The 17,341-nt window shown below is 58.0% G+C and overlaps 1 protein-coding gene across 1 annotated transcript; it reads left to right on the top strand.

The window, feature by feature from the left end:
• The first annotated feature begins 34 nt into the window (after nt 1-34).
• SNAI1 (snail family transcriptional repressor 1) lies at nt 35-3,753 on the top strand. Its single transcript, XM_032127294.1, has 3 exons — nt 35-152; nt 714-1,217; nt 2,432-3,753. The coding sequence occupies exons 1-3, from the start codon at nt 74-76 to the stop codon at nt 2,611-2,613; spliced, it is 765 nt and encodes a 254-aa protein (XP_031983185.1). The 5' UTR covers nt 35-73; the 3' UTR covers nt 2,614-3,753.
• Nucleotides 3,754-17,341: the final 13,588 nt, after the last annotated feature.

The following is a 17,341-nucleotide window of genomic DNA, read 5'->3' as shown; positions in this document are numbered from 1 at the left end:
CCGGCCCCGCGCAGATATCAGCGGGAGCGGCGGCACCACGGCCCCGCGGCAGCGGCGGCACCGGGGCTGCAAGATGCCGCGCTCCTTCCTGGTGAAGAAGCACTTCTCGGCCAGCAAGAAGCCCAACTACAGCGAGCTGGAGAGCCAGGCCGGTGCGTGGACAGGACGGGCCGCGCACGTGGGGCGCTCCGCGGGATGGGGCGGGGGCCTCGGTGCAGGATCTCCGTAGGGCTCCACACGGGAGCGGGCGGGGACTGACCGGCTTTTCGCAGGGTTGCGGAGCTGTTTGTTTCAATTTCGTGTATCTCGTGGCGCGGGATCCCCCGTGTCCTGGGATGCCGAGCCGCTCCGTAGTACCCCGGGGATGTCGGTGGCAGCGGTGGCTCCCTCATGGGGCGCACATGGGCGCGTGGGGAGCTCCCCGTGCCGCGACTGGGCGGGAGCGTGGGGCTGTCTTCACCCCATCCCTTGCGGCGAGGCGGGTAGGGGCGCGGGGTTCCTGTGGTGTGAGGTCGGTCCCCTTTTTCCCGGGGCGGACTGCGGCTCTGGGCTCCCATGGGGAGGTTGGGATCCCTTTGCCCCTCCGACTCAGGGGTGCGGCGCGGGGCTCCCAAGGAATGGCCTGGGATGGGGTCCCGCTGAGCCCGTGGGGGTGGGTTGGGCCCTGTCGCCCTCGTTCCGAGGGCCCCGCTGACCACCGCCGCCTCCCGCAGTGCTGGCTGCGCCGCTGCTGTACGAGACGTGCCCGCTGCCCGTCATCCCCCCGCCCGAGGTGCTCGGCCCCGGCGCCTACTACCCGCCGCTGGTGTGGGACGCGGGGCTGCTGTCCAGCCTGTTCCCGGGCGGCCCGGGCAGCGAGGCTGCGGGCGGCACGGCCCCCGCCCTGGACCTGACGGCGCTCTCCAGCGAGGAGGATGAAGGCAAGAGCTCGGGGCCCCCCAGCCCGGCCTCGGCCCCCGCCGCCGCCGAGCGCTTCCGCTGTGCCCAGTGTGCCAAGGCGTACTCCACCTTCGCCGGGCTCTCCAAGCACAAGCAATTGCACTGCGACGCCCAGGCCAGGAAATCCTTCAGCTGCAAGTACTGTGAGAAGGAGTACGTGAGCCTGGGGGCTCTCAAGATGCACATCCGGAGCCACACGCTGCCCTGCGTCTGCAAGATGTGCGGGAAGGCCTTCTCCCGGCCCTGGCTGCTGCAGGGCCACATCCGGACGCACACTGGTAACGTCCCCTCTTGTCCCTCTCCCCCCCCTGCCTTATCACCTCCCTCTTCCCTGCTCCACTGCCCCAGCGAATCGGCGTGTCGGGTGTTATCTGGGGAGATAAGGGCTTCCCAGACCCCCTTGGCACATCTCTCTGAAGTGTCCTTTAAATATCCTCTTGGCTGGAACGGAGCGCAGGGTCAAGGCCCAGCCTGTAAATCCGTGCGGCTGCTGCGAGTGCAGTGCCCGCCTGGGAGCCGGCCCGCCAGCGACGGCACAGGCTTCGCCGAAGTGTCATAAAGTGGGGCTGTGAGGCTGCTGCAGCCCCCCTCCTGTGCACTGCCGTGCCCAAAGCATCCATCCCTGCCCACACCGAGGGCTCCCAGCCGGGGCAGCATCTCAGCCGCAGCTGCCCACCCACCATCAGTCGCCAAGGCGGGGACGAGCCCGGCTCCGGGCGTGCCCGCTGCCGGGATGTGCCTCGGCGGGGCCTGCGGGCAGGTGCTGCAGGCACCTGTTGGCGCGGGGCCGGGTGCGCAGCTGCAGCCCACCCCGCTGCCGCGGCCGCCCCGACAAAGCATCTCCCGAGCATCCTTTGTGGGGCTGTGGGACGGTGTAATTGTGACTTGGCACTGATTTCACACCCTCTTAACGTACTAAAGATGATGGCTGAAGGAAGCCGGGTAGACTTAATTGTGCTTTCCAAATTGAGCATACACATTTGTTTCCTCCAAAAGAGTCTTTCTGGGAGGAATTCGCCCTGGCCAGGCTTTTCAATGCGAGCCGGGCAGGAGAAGGGGGAGCGCGGGGCTCGGCAGAGGAAATAGCTCCACTCACCCTGGGCTGGCGCCTCGCAGCCGCTGCCTGCTATGATATAATTAACACACAGCGCTCGGCTTTCCTGCCTTGCTGCGAGCTCCTCGCTTGGCTCCGCGCAGGAGACGAGTATCGAGTCTTCGTTTGTATGTGCAACTGCCGTGCTACTTGCAGATGTTTCCAGCATTAGTTTTACCGTGGTTCATAGGAAAGGTTTTTCTGGGAGCCGGCAATTCCCAAGCTGGCAGTTCTCCCCCAAGCAATGCTGTCCATACCCGGCTTTCCCGCGAACAATAACAGCCAGCACTTCTTTTCACTGTGCTCTGCACAAACTTTGGCTAATGAATGGCTCCTTCTTTGATATTCCCCATGTGTTGATGCACTGGTTAATTGGGAGCGTTTCTCTTTGTCCCATAGGTGAAAAGCCCTTTTCCTGTACACACTGCAACCGGGCCTTTGCTGACCGCTCTAATCTCCGCGCCCACCTGCAGACCCATTCAGATGTAAAGAAGTACCAGTGCAAAACCTGCTCCCGGACTTTCTCCCGCATGTCGCTGCTCCACAAGCATGAGGAGACGGGCTGCTCTGGCTCTCGCTGAGGACTCCTCTCCCCTGGCCTCTCATCACAAATACCTATATTATAACCAGTTTCTGTAGGAGTTAGTTTCCTCCATCACCATTGCAGTGTGCACCGGGCCGGACACTGCTACTCTGGCCCCTGAGACCCTCACACTCCTCACGTGGTGCCTCCAGTGCAATGCAAGAGCCTGATTGTAGAATATGCTGAGTTGGAAGGGACCTATCAGGATCATCAAGTCCAATTCCTGGCCCCGTGCAGGACATCCCAAGAACCCCACCATGTGCCTGAGAGCATTGTCCAAACACTGCTTGAACTCAGACAGGCTTGGTGCTGTGACCACTTCTCCCCTCCTGGCATCTGGGGGTGCAGACCTGGACTCGGTGCCGTGTGTGAAACTCGGGGGTCGCGGTCCTGCCCCAGCCCCTCAGCAGGTGCCCCCCCCTTGCCAGAGGCACTCGGCACCTTGCAGGGCTGGACCTGCACCCTCGGCCCTGTGCCGGTATTGAACACTGCGACCATGTAGCTTGGGGGGGTTGGGGGTTTTGTGTTGGGTTTGTTTTGTTTTGTTTTTATAACACCATAACCACTCGGTAACTTCTAAGAACCAGTATTTTTTTAATGAAGGACAAGACACTCCCCCCGTACCCCGAGTGTATATACCCTGCCTGTAGAAGGTGTAACTATGCAATAATACAGTATCCTAGTAGTTGTGAAGCAGCTGCTTCTCCCCAGCACAATGACAATTTGCAATGCCTGCGAGATTAACAGTGTCCATGAAAGGCAGGGGTAGCCATTTCAAACCCCAGCCCTGTTTACAGAGCAGCTATGCACTCAAGCACCTGTTAAAATGACTCTTAACAACTGCTTTTCAAGAGAACTGTGACTAATAGCAGGCACTTGTCAGCTGATACAATGCTGGCCTGTCCCAAGGCTGTCCATCGACAGGTGTGTGCCAAAAGCCCTCTTTATGGGTATTGACAGGTGCCTCCTGAATGCATCTTTCTTTGGACATTGTTTTCATGGAATCATTACAAAGAGGATGTTTACATTTCAAAGGTACACTGGTATTTATATTTTTGTGCCACAATTTTGTACTGATGAAACTTTTTATATAATTATATACAGTTTATTGATATTCAATAAAATGATTAATTTATAATACGGTTTTGTGGGTGCTTGGGGTGAATACGCAGCTGTAAGAGGGGAGTGCTGTGCAGACCAGGGTGCTGGGCTCAGCTCTCCTCCCACCTGGTGCTCTTGGCTGCAGGTGACTAGAAAGGGGCATTTGCAGGAGGGAACGTGTGGAGCAGTTGCCTCTCGGGAGAGGAACAGTCAGGCTGAGTCAGTTCCTGCCAAAGGCTGGGGCAGCTGTGCCGTGGTGCGGGCTGGGGGTGCAGTGGACCTCTCAGGCTCCATGTGGGAAAGCACAAGATCTTGCCTTGTCCCTCCCGGCCCACCCGGGTGGGTGCTGGCATCCCCCTGGAGCTGCTGGAGCACCTGTGGCTTGCCCGCATCCCTGAGCACTCCCTGGGGAGCAGGTCCATGCCTCAGCACAGGGCACTGTTCCTCTGGGGTGACGGAGCTGCCTCCGGCTCTCGGCAGGATCCCGAGCCTCCCCAGGGACGCCTCCAGCACCGGGGTGGGTGACCCGATGTGGGTGGCGCAGCAGCAGAGCTGACACATCCTGTTGTCACCGCAGAGCTCGTCAGCACGCACAGGAGGGGCTGTCCCTCACCTGGGGGGCACCAGGGGCGGGTGCTGCGGGATACCCCAGTGTCTGCCTCCAGGATTTCCATAGTGAAACTCCCAATGCCCCAAACCACCTGCCTTGCACCTTCCCAGCCGCTCCCATTAGGGGTGCTTCAGAGTCTGCAGCCAGACTTACTGCCTGCCTCCCCCAGGGACTGGATTTTTGTCTTCTCTCCGCATTTCCTCAGTGCCATCTCCCGGTCATTGCTTTCGACCAGGGAATAAAAGGGCACGCGTCCTCAAACTCTCATCCCCCTGCAGCCCGCGGCCGTCCGGCTCCCGGCGCCTCTCCCAGGGGCTGCTCAGGGCAGGAAGATGTGTGCAGCTGTAAAAGTCAGCAGAGCTGCTGCTCGGCCCTTCTTTAATTAAGAGCTCACCCGGTATAAACTGACTTTCCCAGCCGAGTTGGACTCATTACTCGATTATTAAGCAGGGCAGGAAGTTTTGGGTTTGCTCTTGTGTGTGCTTTTCTTCCTTTTCCCAACAGGAAGCGGGGGAGGGGCACTAATTACTTTCAGCTTTCCATCCATAAAATCCTGGAGCCGCAAAAGCAGCTAAATAGTTAAAAAAAAAAAGGTGGGGGGGAGGGGAAGAGACCAATCTTGAGAAGGGACCACCTGCAGGAGCTGGAAAGGAGGGTCGAGGAGTGGGTGCGCTGGCAGCAGCAGCCCTGGCAGACCAGCCGGGCTTGGCTTTGCAGCTCCGACAGCCGCATCAGGGCCCTGCACTGGCTGTGCTTTGTCCCCGCCCACGTGTGCCAGGGCTGTCACCACATGGGGACCCTGCCCCTTTCCAGTGTCATTCGGGCTCTTGCTGCATCCCCGCACTGGCACCCGCCGGGGAGCCCTGCCAGCTCCCTCTCAATGGGCTTCAACTAATATCGGTCAGGCCGGCGGTGAGAGCTGTGAGAAACCTCCTCCTCAGCAAGCTTTGCTGCTCTCAGTTGTGCTCCTGGCTTTGTCCAGCGCCTGGCTGGGACGCCAGGCTTTTAGAGGGAAGGTATAAACCGGGTGGAGAGCAGCCTAGGCTCGACCGACAAATCCCGCTGGCATTCAAACACAAATGCAGCCTTAAAACACTGGAAACAAGAAATGCTGCCTGTTCTGAATCACAAAAGCACAGCCCACTGGCACTTGGGTTGCTTCTGCATCTGCTTCTTGCCCTGCCCTGTGCCCTGGGGACACGGCTGCTCAGGTGATGTCCCGCCCCTTGGGACAGTGCCTCAGACCTCCCCAGGTGTCGCCCAGGTCTGGCCAGCTGCTGTCCCGTCGAAGGGTGATGAATGTGCTCCAGATCTTCTCTGACCAGCTGCTCAATTTGCTACTGCAAAAGTATTTCTTTTTTCTGCCTGAGGGATGTTGGGGTGAGCAGTGGGCTGAGGACCGTGGCCAGGACACCCTTGGGTCCAGCTCAAGCCAGCTGCAGACAAGGGGTGTCCCTCCTGGCCTTTCTCTGCCCTTGCAGACCTTTGGTGCTCTGTGATGGAGAAATGCACCCGGGAGCTGGGCCTGAGGACGAGTCGCAATTGCTTTTTCGTTTCATTTTCTGAAGGAAAGCCGCAGAGCAGCATCCCTGGCAGCAGTGCCGTGGTGCCCTGCCCTTGGTCCCCTGTGCTCACCCGGGCAATCAGAGCTGCTCAGCGAAGCCTGGGGTCCATGGCAAAAGCTCAGCAGCTTCCCTCTGTCTCAGTTTTAATGCCCCAGGAACCAAACTCCCGTAAAGCCGCCGCCCTGGGCTCAGCCAGGTAGCGCAGGCTGCACTTTGGGGTGGGAGCGGGGGCGGGGGGCAGCCGGCGATCAGCGGGGGAACCATTTGGTGACCACCTTGTGTGACCATCTGTAACCGATTACGGTGTCAGCGCTCGTAAAAGCCGGGATTCAATCAAGCGCCCGGCAGGTAGCGGGGCCCCGCTGGCCGGGCCGGTCCGGGGTGCGGGCGGTGCCGGCTCCGGGGCTGCCGCGCTCCCCGGGCGGTGGCACGGCCGCGGTGTCGAGCGTTTGAACTCCGCTGTTTAATTTCCACGGAACTCCACGGGACCTTTAAACCAGCACGTACGTCCCCATAGCGCCTGGAGCCCTTTCAAAGGCTCCAGGGAAACCACAAAGTGCCTTTTCTTCCCAGAGAGAGCAAGTGTTTTCCCCCCTCCCTGACACGATGTAGAATTAAGGGTGTTGGGAAACCCGCCCTGCCGTGGGTGCCCCCTGGGACAGACCCATGTAGAGATACCGGGTTAAAAGGGGCTTTAAAGCTTTCTTGCCACCCTTTGAACTCATCCTGTCCTGTCTCTGCAAGCATCTGGAGCATCCCAGAAGTGATGAGAAGGGAAGCATGAGGATTACAGCCACCTTTGTGAACGCTAAGCTTCATCTCCTCAGTCATTTAGGGGCTGCAGTTCCCAACATTTCCTTTTTCACCCCTTTCTGTCCCCATCTCTCCCAAGGACAGGCACAAGGCACACCTGGTCCTTGTGCTGTGAGGATGAAGAGGAGCTCTGGGGCCCCCCAGAATGCCTCTTCCCACCTCCAGGGCAGTAGAAAACAAAAAATTTCCACTTTCTTCTCCTGTCATTGCAAACCTATCTGATAGAAATGTTCTCCTCATGATTCTGTGATCCCCTGCATCCCGCACAGCCTCTGCAGGAGCACTTCCAGCATCTGAGCATGCAGCCCACAGAGAAGGCAGCCAAAGCTCAGCCCCTACAAAGTGTAGGGGCCTAATTCTCCTTTTGGCTCTTACCTTAGCTAGAGAAAGCTGAGCAAACAAACAGAAACCAGGCAGAATCCAGGGAAAGGCCCGGACTGAAGCCAATCGCTGGGCGGCTGTTCCTGATTTGGGGAAGGAAATGATCGGAGCTTCGTGGCAGAAGCTGGGATGGCTTGTGGGGTGATCAGCAGAGACAACATAGATTTCCCACTTGAGAGGGCTGGGATGGATGCAGGAGGCCTCGGAAGGTGTGTGAGGTTTTCCCTGTGTGGACAGGGGCAGCAGGTGCCGGTGCAGGGCTCAGCCTGTCAACAGACAGTCCCGGTGAAAGCCTGTGTCCATTAACAGCTCGCCATAAGGAGCGGGGCTCACAAACAAGCTGCAGGTGTAGCTATTGTTTTTCTGCCTCTGTGCTCTTGACATGAGCAATAATCTCAAATTAATCTTTAATCGGATGGTGAACTGATAGCGTGGGGCTGGGGAGGTGCGAGTCTTCCCATGCAGGTAAAGCACAGCAAATGCAGAAGGAGAGAGCCAGGCAGCCCTGGGGAAGGGCTCTGAGGCTGGAGGAGTGAAATAAAGGTGCTGTCTCCCTGTGGGTGCAGGTGGGCTGGGTGGCAGCATCACTGTGGCCTTGCACTGTCTGCACTCGCCTTCCTGGGCATCACCTCTCCCAGCGAGTGCCCCCTGCCTGCCCCCAGAGCAGCAGGACAAGGGCATGGGGCGATGCTCACCACAGCACAGGGCTGCACCGGGCCCCAGCAAAGCCTCAGCCACCTGCCACAAAGATGGTAAGTTTAATTTCTTTACCTGAGGATGGACACTGGCATGGGAGCCAGCAGCACACGCACAGCAGTGACCGTGTCCTCTCCACAATAAGAGGTGCCAGAGGGAACCACCAGCCTGTGCCGACCGCTCTACAACAGCAATGCTGTGCTGTAACTTATTGGAGATCTGCCTAGAAAATCATCAGAAAGTATTTTAAATCTAGCATAGCATGCGTATGTATGGATCACCTTCTATTTTACTGGGCTCTCTGAAAGCAATGCAAGGCCTGTTTTACTTTTCCCAATAAAAAGGCTCACATTTCACATGGAGGAGATTGGCGGCTCCCGAGCTAATTAGCCCGGGTTTCCCTCCACCTCTGCATTTTCCACGCAGGGTTATGCTGGCGACACTTTGTCTGTGGCCACTCCGGGAGGATGGTGCTGCACATTGAGCCTCCTTTGCCGCGATGTGCTGGAGGCAGAGCGGGGCAGGGCGAGGAAGTGGCGGCGTGTTGTGGCACGGAGTCATGGCCTGTTATAAAGAGCTTCAAGGGCCTGCATTATGTCATTACTCAATTAGCCTGTTGGTAATAGCACTTCATTAGAGAGACAGTTCCTATTCACTGGCCTTAATCCACTTTCTAAAGCCAGGGCTAGAGCCACTGATCGCTTTTCCCGCTTTCCTGATGAGGCAGAAACTGGTTTTGGAGAGTGGCCCGGCAGCTGGCAGAGGCGGGAGTGATCCTATTGCCGTGGCAAGGGCAGCCTCCTGCCACCCTAAAACCATCACAGGGGTGGTAGCACCTGCACCCAGCAGCTCAGGGATGGCGGGGAGGGCAGAGAACCTGCCCTTCTCAGAAATCAGGCTATGAATCAGGGAACAAGTGAGTTTTGGTGTCAAGCCATCAGTGACCGCAGGACATGGCCTCTTCCCACCCTGCTGGATGTGACCCCATGCCAGGGAAGCTCCTGTGGGACCGGCTGTGGGGACGGGCACTGCCTGCCCAGGCCACGCCTCGCTTCGGGCCATGGGGGGCCAGAAGGAAAAGCTACTCATTTTATTTCTCTTTTATTTCCTCCCCCACACACTCTGTGACATGCAGTGCTGGGTGGAAACCAAAGCAGAGTAGGAAGTGGTGCGAGAGCCGCATGCAGGAAGCCGATGTGTGTCAGGAAAGGATGTCAGGGACCGAGGGACGAGCAGCTGCCACGGGAGCTGCCCTGCCTGCCGGCGACTCGCGGCTCAGAGGGGCAGGAAGCACTCAGAGCCCTTCCTCTGTCTGTAAAGGCATCTGCTACCACTCGAGGTGGGGACAGAGCAAATGCAGAGGTGCAGGGAGCTCCCAGCCCAGACTGGGGTAGCACCACAGTGCTGGAAATGTTCCCTGTGTCCTGCCCGTCCAGTTGGCTTCAAAGCCTGTGGAGTCCTGCAGGGACCTGGTCCCCCAAGTTCCCCCACCACGATGGCCAGAGCATCCTCAACTGTGGCCCCATGAAATGGGGCCTCAAGCTACCAGAGCCTGCAGGTGCCACATCCACACACATCCACCAACCCCAGAGCATCAGCCGGGTGCCCCCTTCATGCCATGCTGCCATGGGAGGAGCTGGGCTTCCCCATCCCATAAAAAAATAACCTTTGCTCAGACTTCTGAAAGATTCAGCTTAAGACAGAAGTTACTTTATGTCAAAAGAAGTACTGGGGTAGGAAAGTTTACTGCCTTGGTTACAGCAGCTGCTGTGTGTGATCAATATCATCTAAATTTTCCCCCCTAAACCTCGCTTTACAGCAATAACCTTCCATCATCGCTTCCACAGAGCTGGAGGGCAGCAATGTGGGGCCTGCACTTGCTGGAAAAATTCACAGCTATTGGTAGTTGTGACTCAGATGAGGACCTGAAGGTGAGTTTGTGAATGCAGATGCTGTGGAAGATGGCAAATGGTTTCCTTCAAATGGTCTTCAGAGTGTCCCGGGAGTCAAAACAGCAACTGGCACGTGCCTGTGGGACAGTCCTTGCCTGCTGCTGGGGAGAGAGGGAAGGCTGGGATGTCACACACCATCACCCATTGGAAACTTCAAATCTTCCACATTTTAAGCAAACACCTTGTTTTCATTCAAACCCTTTTGCCATTCCATACTGCTGGCTACTTCTCTCCGAAAGGAAATAGCTGTCCCATAAATAAAGGGTGGTGGGAGGGAGCGTGGGGGAGGCTGTGAGCTCAGAAGCAGGAAGCTTTTCCTGGCATGCTCCGGCTCAGGGCCAGAGACACCAACGAGGGAAGAGCAGTGATGGTCCCCGGCACAACGTGTGCCAAGGAACCGCTCACACGTGGCCACGCCTGGGGCACCCCCAGCCTTCCCCTCCCCACCCCCGTGCATCCCCCCACGCACCCTCCCGGCCAGCCCAGCGTGGGGGTGCTGAGAGCAGTCCCTGCCAGGAGCCCGGGGCTGGGGCTCCCGGGCACAGGAGCTGTTCCCACTGCAGCAGGAGCCTTGGATGGGAGACACCTGCAGAAGCACCACGTGGCACTGAGGGAGGGCAGGCCAGCAGAGCAGAGAGCAGCTGGGTGAGTGCAGGTATCACATTCCGACTCTGGCACCCGCTGCATCCTTGGCCACGGCAATCATCTCCACGTGCACTCCTTTCTGTGCACGGTGGGGAACATCACAGTGCAGCTGCAGCCCCAAGGAGCCTCTGAGCCTGGTGCTGGGGAGCTGGTACACACAGCAGATGAGCCAGAAGATGAGAAGGGGCACCAGGACCAGAACCACGGCCCTCCCCCAGGGACCCTTTCCAGCAGCCCCATGGGGAGGCCTGGGACCTGCTGGCCCCGTGTACCTGTGGGTCAGGGCTTCGCTGGCTCTTGGTGGAGGATGGAGATGAGAGCTGGTGCCCACCCAGGGAGGTGCCACCTGCAGTTGTTTCAAACAGCCGTGGTGCCAGGCTGCAGGGAGGATTTCAACTGCACCACGATGGGCTCTTCAGAAGGGTCCGGCTGCTGTTGGGCTGTGTGGGATCTCGCCAACATGATCTTGTTCTGAGGCAGAGACCTGAGCTTTCCCACCTGCTCCATGTTTGGCTTTTTGCTTCCTGTGCCCCATTTTCCCCCATTAGATGGGTTGGATGCTGCAAGCTCTGTCAGCCTGCAGCCAGGCTCCTGGTGCTGGGTCTGGGATGCACTGCCGAGCAGGATCTGACCCCAGCCCACACCACAGAGGTTTGTCATGGCCTTTGGTGTCTCTGCAAGGGAGGGCAGAGGTGGATGCAAAGCATCCCCTAAAGCAGAGAACTCCATGACCTTTGATCCCCACACAGCCCTGCCTGCTCGTGCATGTGCATCTCAGGTGCCCCCTCAGGCCTTGCTGGCGAGGCCAGCACTGCTCAGTGCCACAGGGCAGCCCTGCTGCTCCCCAGGAGGGAGAGCTGGCGGCTGAGGGGCTCATCCCACAGCCACCATCACGCAGTGCCTGCTTTACATCAAGGAGCCCCGGCGCAGATCAAAGCGCTCTGAGGTTTTCCTTGAGCAGCTGAAGGGCTCTCAGAGGGTGACATGCTGCTGTCAGCAGCCCCTGGCCATGGGGATGGGCTTGTTCCCACCCTGTCACAGCCACCTCCTTGTCACTCATCCTGCAGGCAGGCACTCGGCCGGGTATGTGGGCCCTCGGCATCCCCGGCGCTGAGCTCCCCGCTGGGTTTGCAGCGGAGCCGGGGTTTGCAGGGCTCCCTGCCCCTCGCCAAGGGCAGACTGGACAGTCTCTTGCTTGGTGTCACCCGTCCTTGCCTGCGGACCGGGGGTGATGGCAGCCCTGGCACAGTGATGGGGACTGTCACAGTGTGGGAGCTGGGGGGGTGACGGTGCGCGGCCTCTCCTGGGGAGCATGAAGGTCTTGGATGTCTGCTATCACCAAGGACCAGGGAGAATACTGCGATTAAACAGAAGGAAAATAATAATGGCTAATGCTTCCAAAAGCAATTTGGGGAGCCTCAATTTAGAAAGCCAAAACTGAGCTCCCTTGAAGAGACAGTTTTCCAGAGGCTTCTCCAAGACGTCTGGAGGAGTCATCCGTCGTCTGGCACCAGCAGAATTTGCCATTTCTAGGAGCTGTGGCTGGGAAGTGCTAGTTAAGATTCCTGCCTGGCGCTGGGGCTGCCCATCCCCGCACACGAGGAGCCGTCTCGCAAACCCTGCAGCTTTGGGACGGGTCAGGCTGTGCCAGCGACACCGGGTTAGTGTTACCCCGGGCTTGGGATGTTACCATGAGCGAGGTTTCCGAAAATAGTCCCTGGCACCCCTCCACGCTGCTGTGCCGGGCCAAGTGTCTCTGAGACTTGCTTCCAGCTTCCCCATAGCCCCAGTGGGAGGAGGAGCCTCTCTCCCTGTGCATCGCCTTGGCCCCCCTCTGCCCCACTCCCCCTGCCCAGGGCAGGGCCCCCCTTCCCCTGCTGCTGCCCAGCTCTCCTGATTCCATGCTGAATGAGCCTGTGTACATAAAATTAGCACCCTTGCAGGAGGCTGCCAGGGAAACCTGCCCTGGGCGGCTGCAATGGGAAGCAGATGCTCCGTGATTAAGCCCACATGGGCAGGGCAGTGCTGTCCCCTGAGCAGGGCTGTGGTGCCCGGACCAAGGACTGAGGGCACGTGCCTGAGCAAAGGCTGCTTTGGGGCAGGATGGCTCAGGCTGGGGGTCAATGGAGGGACCAGATGGCCAGGGCTGGGGGGGCTGGGAGGATGGGGCCAGGGGAGCTGCTGCTGTGTCCCCACGAGTGATGCTCAGGGTGGAAATGGGCTCATACAGCCTTGCAGCTCCCCGATGGCAGCGCCCCACGCTTGCGGGAGCCAAGCCGGACTTTTCAGCTCAATCAAGCTGAGAGAACTGGGTGAGATGAGGGCTGGGAGCTGCAACCCGCTGGCTCATGCTGCCAGGATGGAGGCCAGAAAGACAAGAGCCGTCCCCAGAGCAGCTCCAGCACAGCATCCCCAGCTAATGCCATTTGCAGCCCACTTGCAGGGATGAGGCTCCCCAGAGCTCTCCCTGCACTCAGCCCTGGTCACTGGGACACTGCATCTCCTCCCTGCAGCAAGGGGTGCAGCAGAGTTTCAAAGTCCAGGGGCCCTGCCCGGGCCTCCCCCCGCGGCCGTGCCGGGAGGTGCGGAGCGAAGAGGTGGGTTCAGTCTGCAGGGAAACCCTGCACGGAGAGCTGTGTAACCTGAGCACCTTTCCTAGATAAGATCTAGGCAAAGGGGGGCAGTTTGCACGGTCAGGTCGCAGGGGGCTCGCTGACCCTTCTGAACACCAGCCCAGGACCCCAGCGCCAGTGGGCAAGGGGAAGACACTCATTGGTGCTGCCGGCTTTGTTTCTTCTTCTTTTCTTCCCCTTCATGGTTTTGTCCCTGAAGGGGGGAAGTCCCCACTTATCTCCTGCCCTTTCCAGCCTCCCCAGTGTGGTTTCTTCAGCCTCGCAAGAAGGGATGGCCATTTCTGTTTCTTCTCAAGGCATTTTTCCACCCACCCTCTCTGGCCCTGGTGGGAATTGTCAGCTTTGAGATAACGAGAAGGATGAATTGTCGTACAGGATGTTGCATGAAGCCCAAGTGCTATTTGCAGGCAACTTTAATAAGTAATAATAAGGAGAGAGAACTCCAAAGGAAGTAACCTGGTATAGCAGACAAGGCAGATTTATCAAGGCAGGGAGGAAATACTCCCCAGAAATGAATCTGGCATGAGTTCCTGCACACCAGTCCCACGATCCTGTCTGCCACCACAGGCAACTCTTATCTGAAACAGTCCAGTGTTTAAAATAGACTGGAAAATAAATAGTCTTCCAGCACGGCTGATCCTCCAGAGCCTGCAGTTCATCCCAGCAGCATTTACAGTTTTCTCTGGAGTGTTTCCGACATGTACTTCAAGACCTTCCAACTCTTTTCTCCTCCGCTGCTTGTGACATTAACGAACCTTTAGGGATTCTTAAAGCACGTTTTATGTGGATGTATTTTTAAGCAGGAGAAGGAGAGAGTGGTTCCCAGCCCAGGGTGGATGCAGAGCGGCTTTGTGAGGCGCACTCCAAACAGGAATCCATCAAGCACCAGGGCTAAGTGTGGCTGTGGCAGCTCTGCTCGCGCAAAGTTGTTTAATGTTCATTGTTCACAGCTGTGTCACCCTAATAGCGTATTTTATTGTTTTTCCAGTTGTACTTAAACCCATCATTCATTATCCTGCCCAGCCAGTGAGTGCCTCACCTTTAATTGATGACACCAGACAAAATGCCTGGTCAAAGTTTCCAGTGTCTCCACCACAACTGGGACTGGCTCCCTGACACCCCCGACCTTGCCAGAGCAGCTCAGCCCCTGTGGGTGACCTGGAGGACAAGGGGGACACGGCCACCGGAGCTCTGGTCCCCCGTGGTGCAGCTCACAGGGAGCAGGGGCTGAAGCAGCGGATCTGGCAGAGGGCACAGGGTGTCCCTGGGCTGGGACATGAGCTCAGGCAGAGACACCCCGAGGGGCCAGGGTGCCACAAGCCATCCACTGGGTCGTGGGGAGAACCAGTTTGGGTTGGTTGGTTTTGCTGGGTGGCAGCAAAACCCCTGGGGCAGCCCCTGCCCGCCTGCAGAGCGGGTGCCCAGGGCCGTCGCCCTGCCTTGGCTGAAGCAGCGGTGACCAGGGCTGGCAGAGGCAGAGGGGAGGCCCCAACAGCCCCAGCTCTGGCAGCAGTGTTGCCTCACACAGGTACCCCTCGCTGGCTCTGACAGTCCCCAAATGGACCTTTCTGGCCAGCAGAGTCATGTCCCCATGTTGTCCCTGCATGCCAGGCGGGCCTGTCCCATTTCCTACCCCGGGCCACCCCAATGCCCACCTGCCCACAGGCCCGTACGTGACAGTCCCGTACAACAACGAACTGCAGTGACCAACAGCATTTGCTGGAAAAGAGCCTCTTTGGCAGGCAGGGAAGCTTTCCGGCTCTGTGTAAGGCCTGACAGACTCTACAGTAGTTAAAAGGGACAGCATTAAAGAAAAAGAACTTAAACAGCCCCAAAGTGAAGGGCCTGTAATTTATTTACTCCCCTCAATGAATGCTGGTTGCAAATCACTGTATAAAAATAACTCCTTTCTCCAACTTTTGATCTCTGATATTCCTGTATTTCCCTGGGGAAAATGTAAATCTATGAACTTATTACTAATGTTTCCTGTCCCTGACAGTGGAGCCAGTTGATATTTTACTTGAGAAGCTGGAGAAAAAAAAAGTAGCATAAACTTAATGACTGCGGACTGTTTCCAATCTTAGTTTCACTTTTCAGATGTAGAGTTTCCATCTTACAACAGGGAGAGGGAGATTTTTAAATAAAACATGATTTAACTTTAGCCAAACTTCCTCCTAGTGTTTATGCTTTTGGCTCGGGGTTTGATCCAGTTAAAGCTGGTTCCCTTTGAAGCAGCCCCGGCTCATCACTGCGCACCGTCACGACGACTTGGAAATTGTCTGTTCCGCTTCTGGATCCGAATTTCCCAGCCCCGGCTGCCTCGCTGCCCTCCTGCCTTGTCTTGCCTTGCCTCGGGGAGCAGCACCCAGCTCCTGCTCCTGCATGTGGGCAGCGGGCAGGGTGGGTGATGCTGTGGTGGCACCTGCACTGGCTGGGCTTCCCCTCGGCTCTGCTGTAAGCAGCTCCACGGCACTGCTGCCCCAGCCACGCTCCTTCTGTAGCCCCAAAGCCACACGCAGGAGTAGCTAGTGGGGAAGTGCAGGACAGGAACTCAGGGGTCCAAAAAATGTTTGGAAAGTGTCCAAATTGTCTCATTTTGCTGTGTTCCCCCCCAAAACTAAACATGTCTCTAGTTCACAACAGGCTTGGCTTGGAAGTGCGAGCTCTTTAGTGGCAGCTCTGCTGCCCAGGTACAGAAAAATCTCCAAGCTTGTTCAGCTTTTTTCCTATTTCTGGATAGAAAAAAATCCCCCCAAAATCTCAGAGCAGAAGGAGATAACGTCCTGGCAGCCCTGGGAAGCCTCAGGCAGGCGGCCCAAGCCTGGCTCCTGCACAAATGGCCCCTTTGGCTTCTCCCTCTTGTCCCCATCCTGCAGAGCCCTGGGATGGCTCCAGAGGGACCCTCAACTCCCCTCCTGCACACTCTGCCCACCCTGCAGTGCCCTGTCCTTTGGGACTGCCTGTCCCTGCCCGGCCCAGGCTGGGAGCTGGGTGCTGGGGTGCAGGGACAGAGGAGCAGAGGTGGCCCAAGCCCGGCCGCGGTCCGGAGCGGGAGCAGAGCAGACGCCAGGCGGGGAACTCACCTCCCGCAGGAGCAATTCAAGCACTGCTTCAACATCAGCCAAAACACAGGGAATAAAAGGAACTTTAATGGGGTCTAAGTTGAGCTGTGCACCCTGGAGGATTCCCGGCTGCCTCTGTTCGTGTCAGATAAACAGCCCTGTGACTGCAGTAATGTTTAACATCCCCTCTCATTATCTCTCTGGCATCCCAGGCTCCCGAAGGGATTGCAGCCGGGCCCCAGCCACATCTTCCCCCAGTCCCCATCCTGCTAGCTGGGCTGCAGCAGCACTAAGACAGCCATCTCACCACTTTTGGGGCCATGGTAGGAGACAGTTGGAAACACCACGCTTTTATTTTCATTTCCCGTCATGGTAAGTACAGTTCGGCACAAGCCCCCTCCCAGCCACGGCCAGCCCACGGGGACAGGGCCACAGCAGGCTCTGGCAGCACCCACAGGGTCCAGCAGCACCCACAGCTCTGCACAGCCCCTGCCCCACCCCAGCCAGGCTTTCCTCCACTGATCCGCTTATACCTAAATAGGCCAGAGAAGGAAAAGCCCAGGGGAGGCAACGGCCCATCCCCAGCAGCCCTCAGTACACATTTCCTTTGCCGAGTGGCCAGGAAGAGCTTGAGTGGATAGTGGGGCCATCTCCATGCCGAGTCCTGGAGCTCTGGCTCCTATTCCTGTTTTCCAGCAGGGAGCCCACTCTGACCCGCGGTGATGCATGAAACACATCAGCTGCCCAGGGCTTTGAGCACCCTTTTTACCATATCCACCCGGATCTGCAGCGAGAACAGCCAGAGAGGCCCCTCTTCCAAGGTTGCAGGGTTGTGATACAACCACATGTGGGCTCATCCCCCAGCCGTGGAATTCCCTCTGAGGCCATAAAATGAGCCGTGAGCCTGACTGCATCAGTTTGGGATGAGGGTGTGATTTCCCTGGAAGGTGTGGGACAGCAGCCCGGGAAGCGGGGAGGTGTCCGGCACGCTGGGCTCTCTCAGGAAGAGGCCTGGCTGCTGAGGAACAAAAGCAAAAATTGCCCTCCTGGGTCCCAGCTGCTGACCCTGGGAGCCACCATGGCAGCAGAGGAGCCGGGGTTCAGCGGGAGGCCTGGGATGTTTGGGCTACTACAAGCTGAGGCTTCTGCTGATGCACCGGTCACTTAGAGAACTCAGGGTTTCACAGGCACCCCCTCTTCAACCCCCGAGGGGGCACAGGGCAGGGACCCCACTGTGCCCGGGGGTCTGGCCAGGGTGCAGCCCCTAC

Source organism: Corvus moneduloides, chromosome 17 (assembly GCF_009650955.1).
Source record: "Corvus moneduloides isolate bCorMon1 chromosome 17, bCorMon1.pri, whole genome shotgun sequence".
Classification (NCBI taxonomy): Eukaryota; Metazoa; Chordata; class Aves; order Passeriformes; family Corvidae; genus Corvus; species Corvus moneduloides.
The sequence above is the reverse complement of the archived record's forward strand: the minus strand, read 5'-3'. Positions and strand labels throughout refer to the sequence as shown.

Excerpts from the sequence above, each read along its gene's own strand:
- SNAI1 (XM_032127294.1), top strand. The coding sequence starts at position 74 with ATGCCGCGCTCCTTCCTGGTGAAGAAGCACTTCTCGGCCAGCAAGAAG. Across the intron at positions 153-713 it reads CGAGCTGGAGAGCCAGGCCG|TGCTGGCTGCGCCGCTGCTG; the intron begins GTGCGTGGACAG and ends CGCCTCCCGCAG. Across the intron at positions 1,218-2,431 it reads CCACATCCGGACGCACACTG|GTGAAAAGCCCTTTTCCTGT; the intron begins GTAACGTCCCCT and ends TTTGTCCCATAG.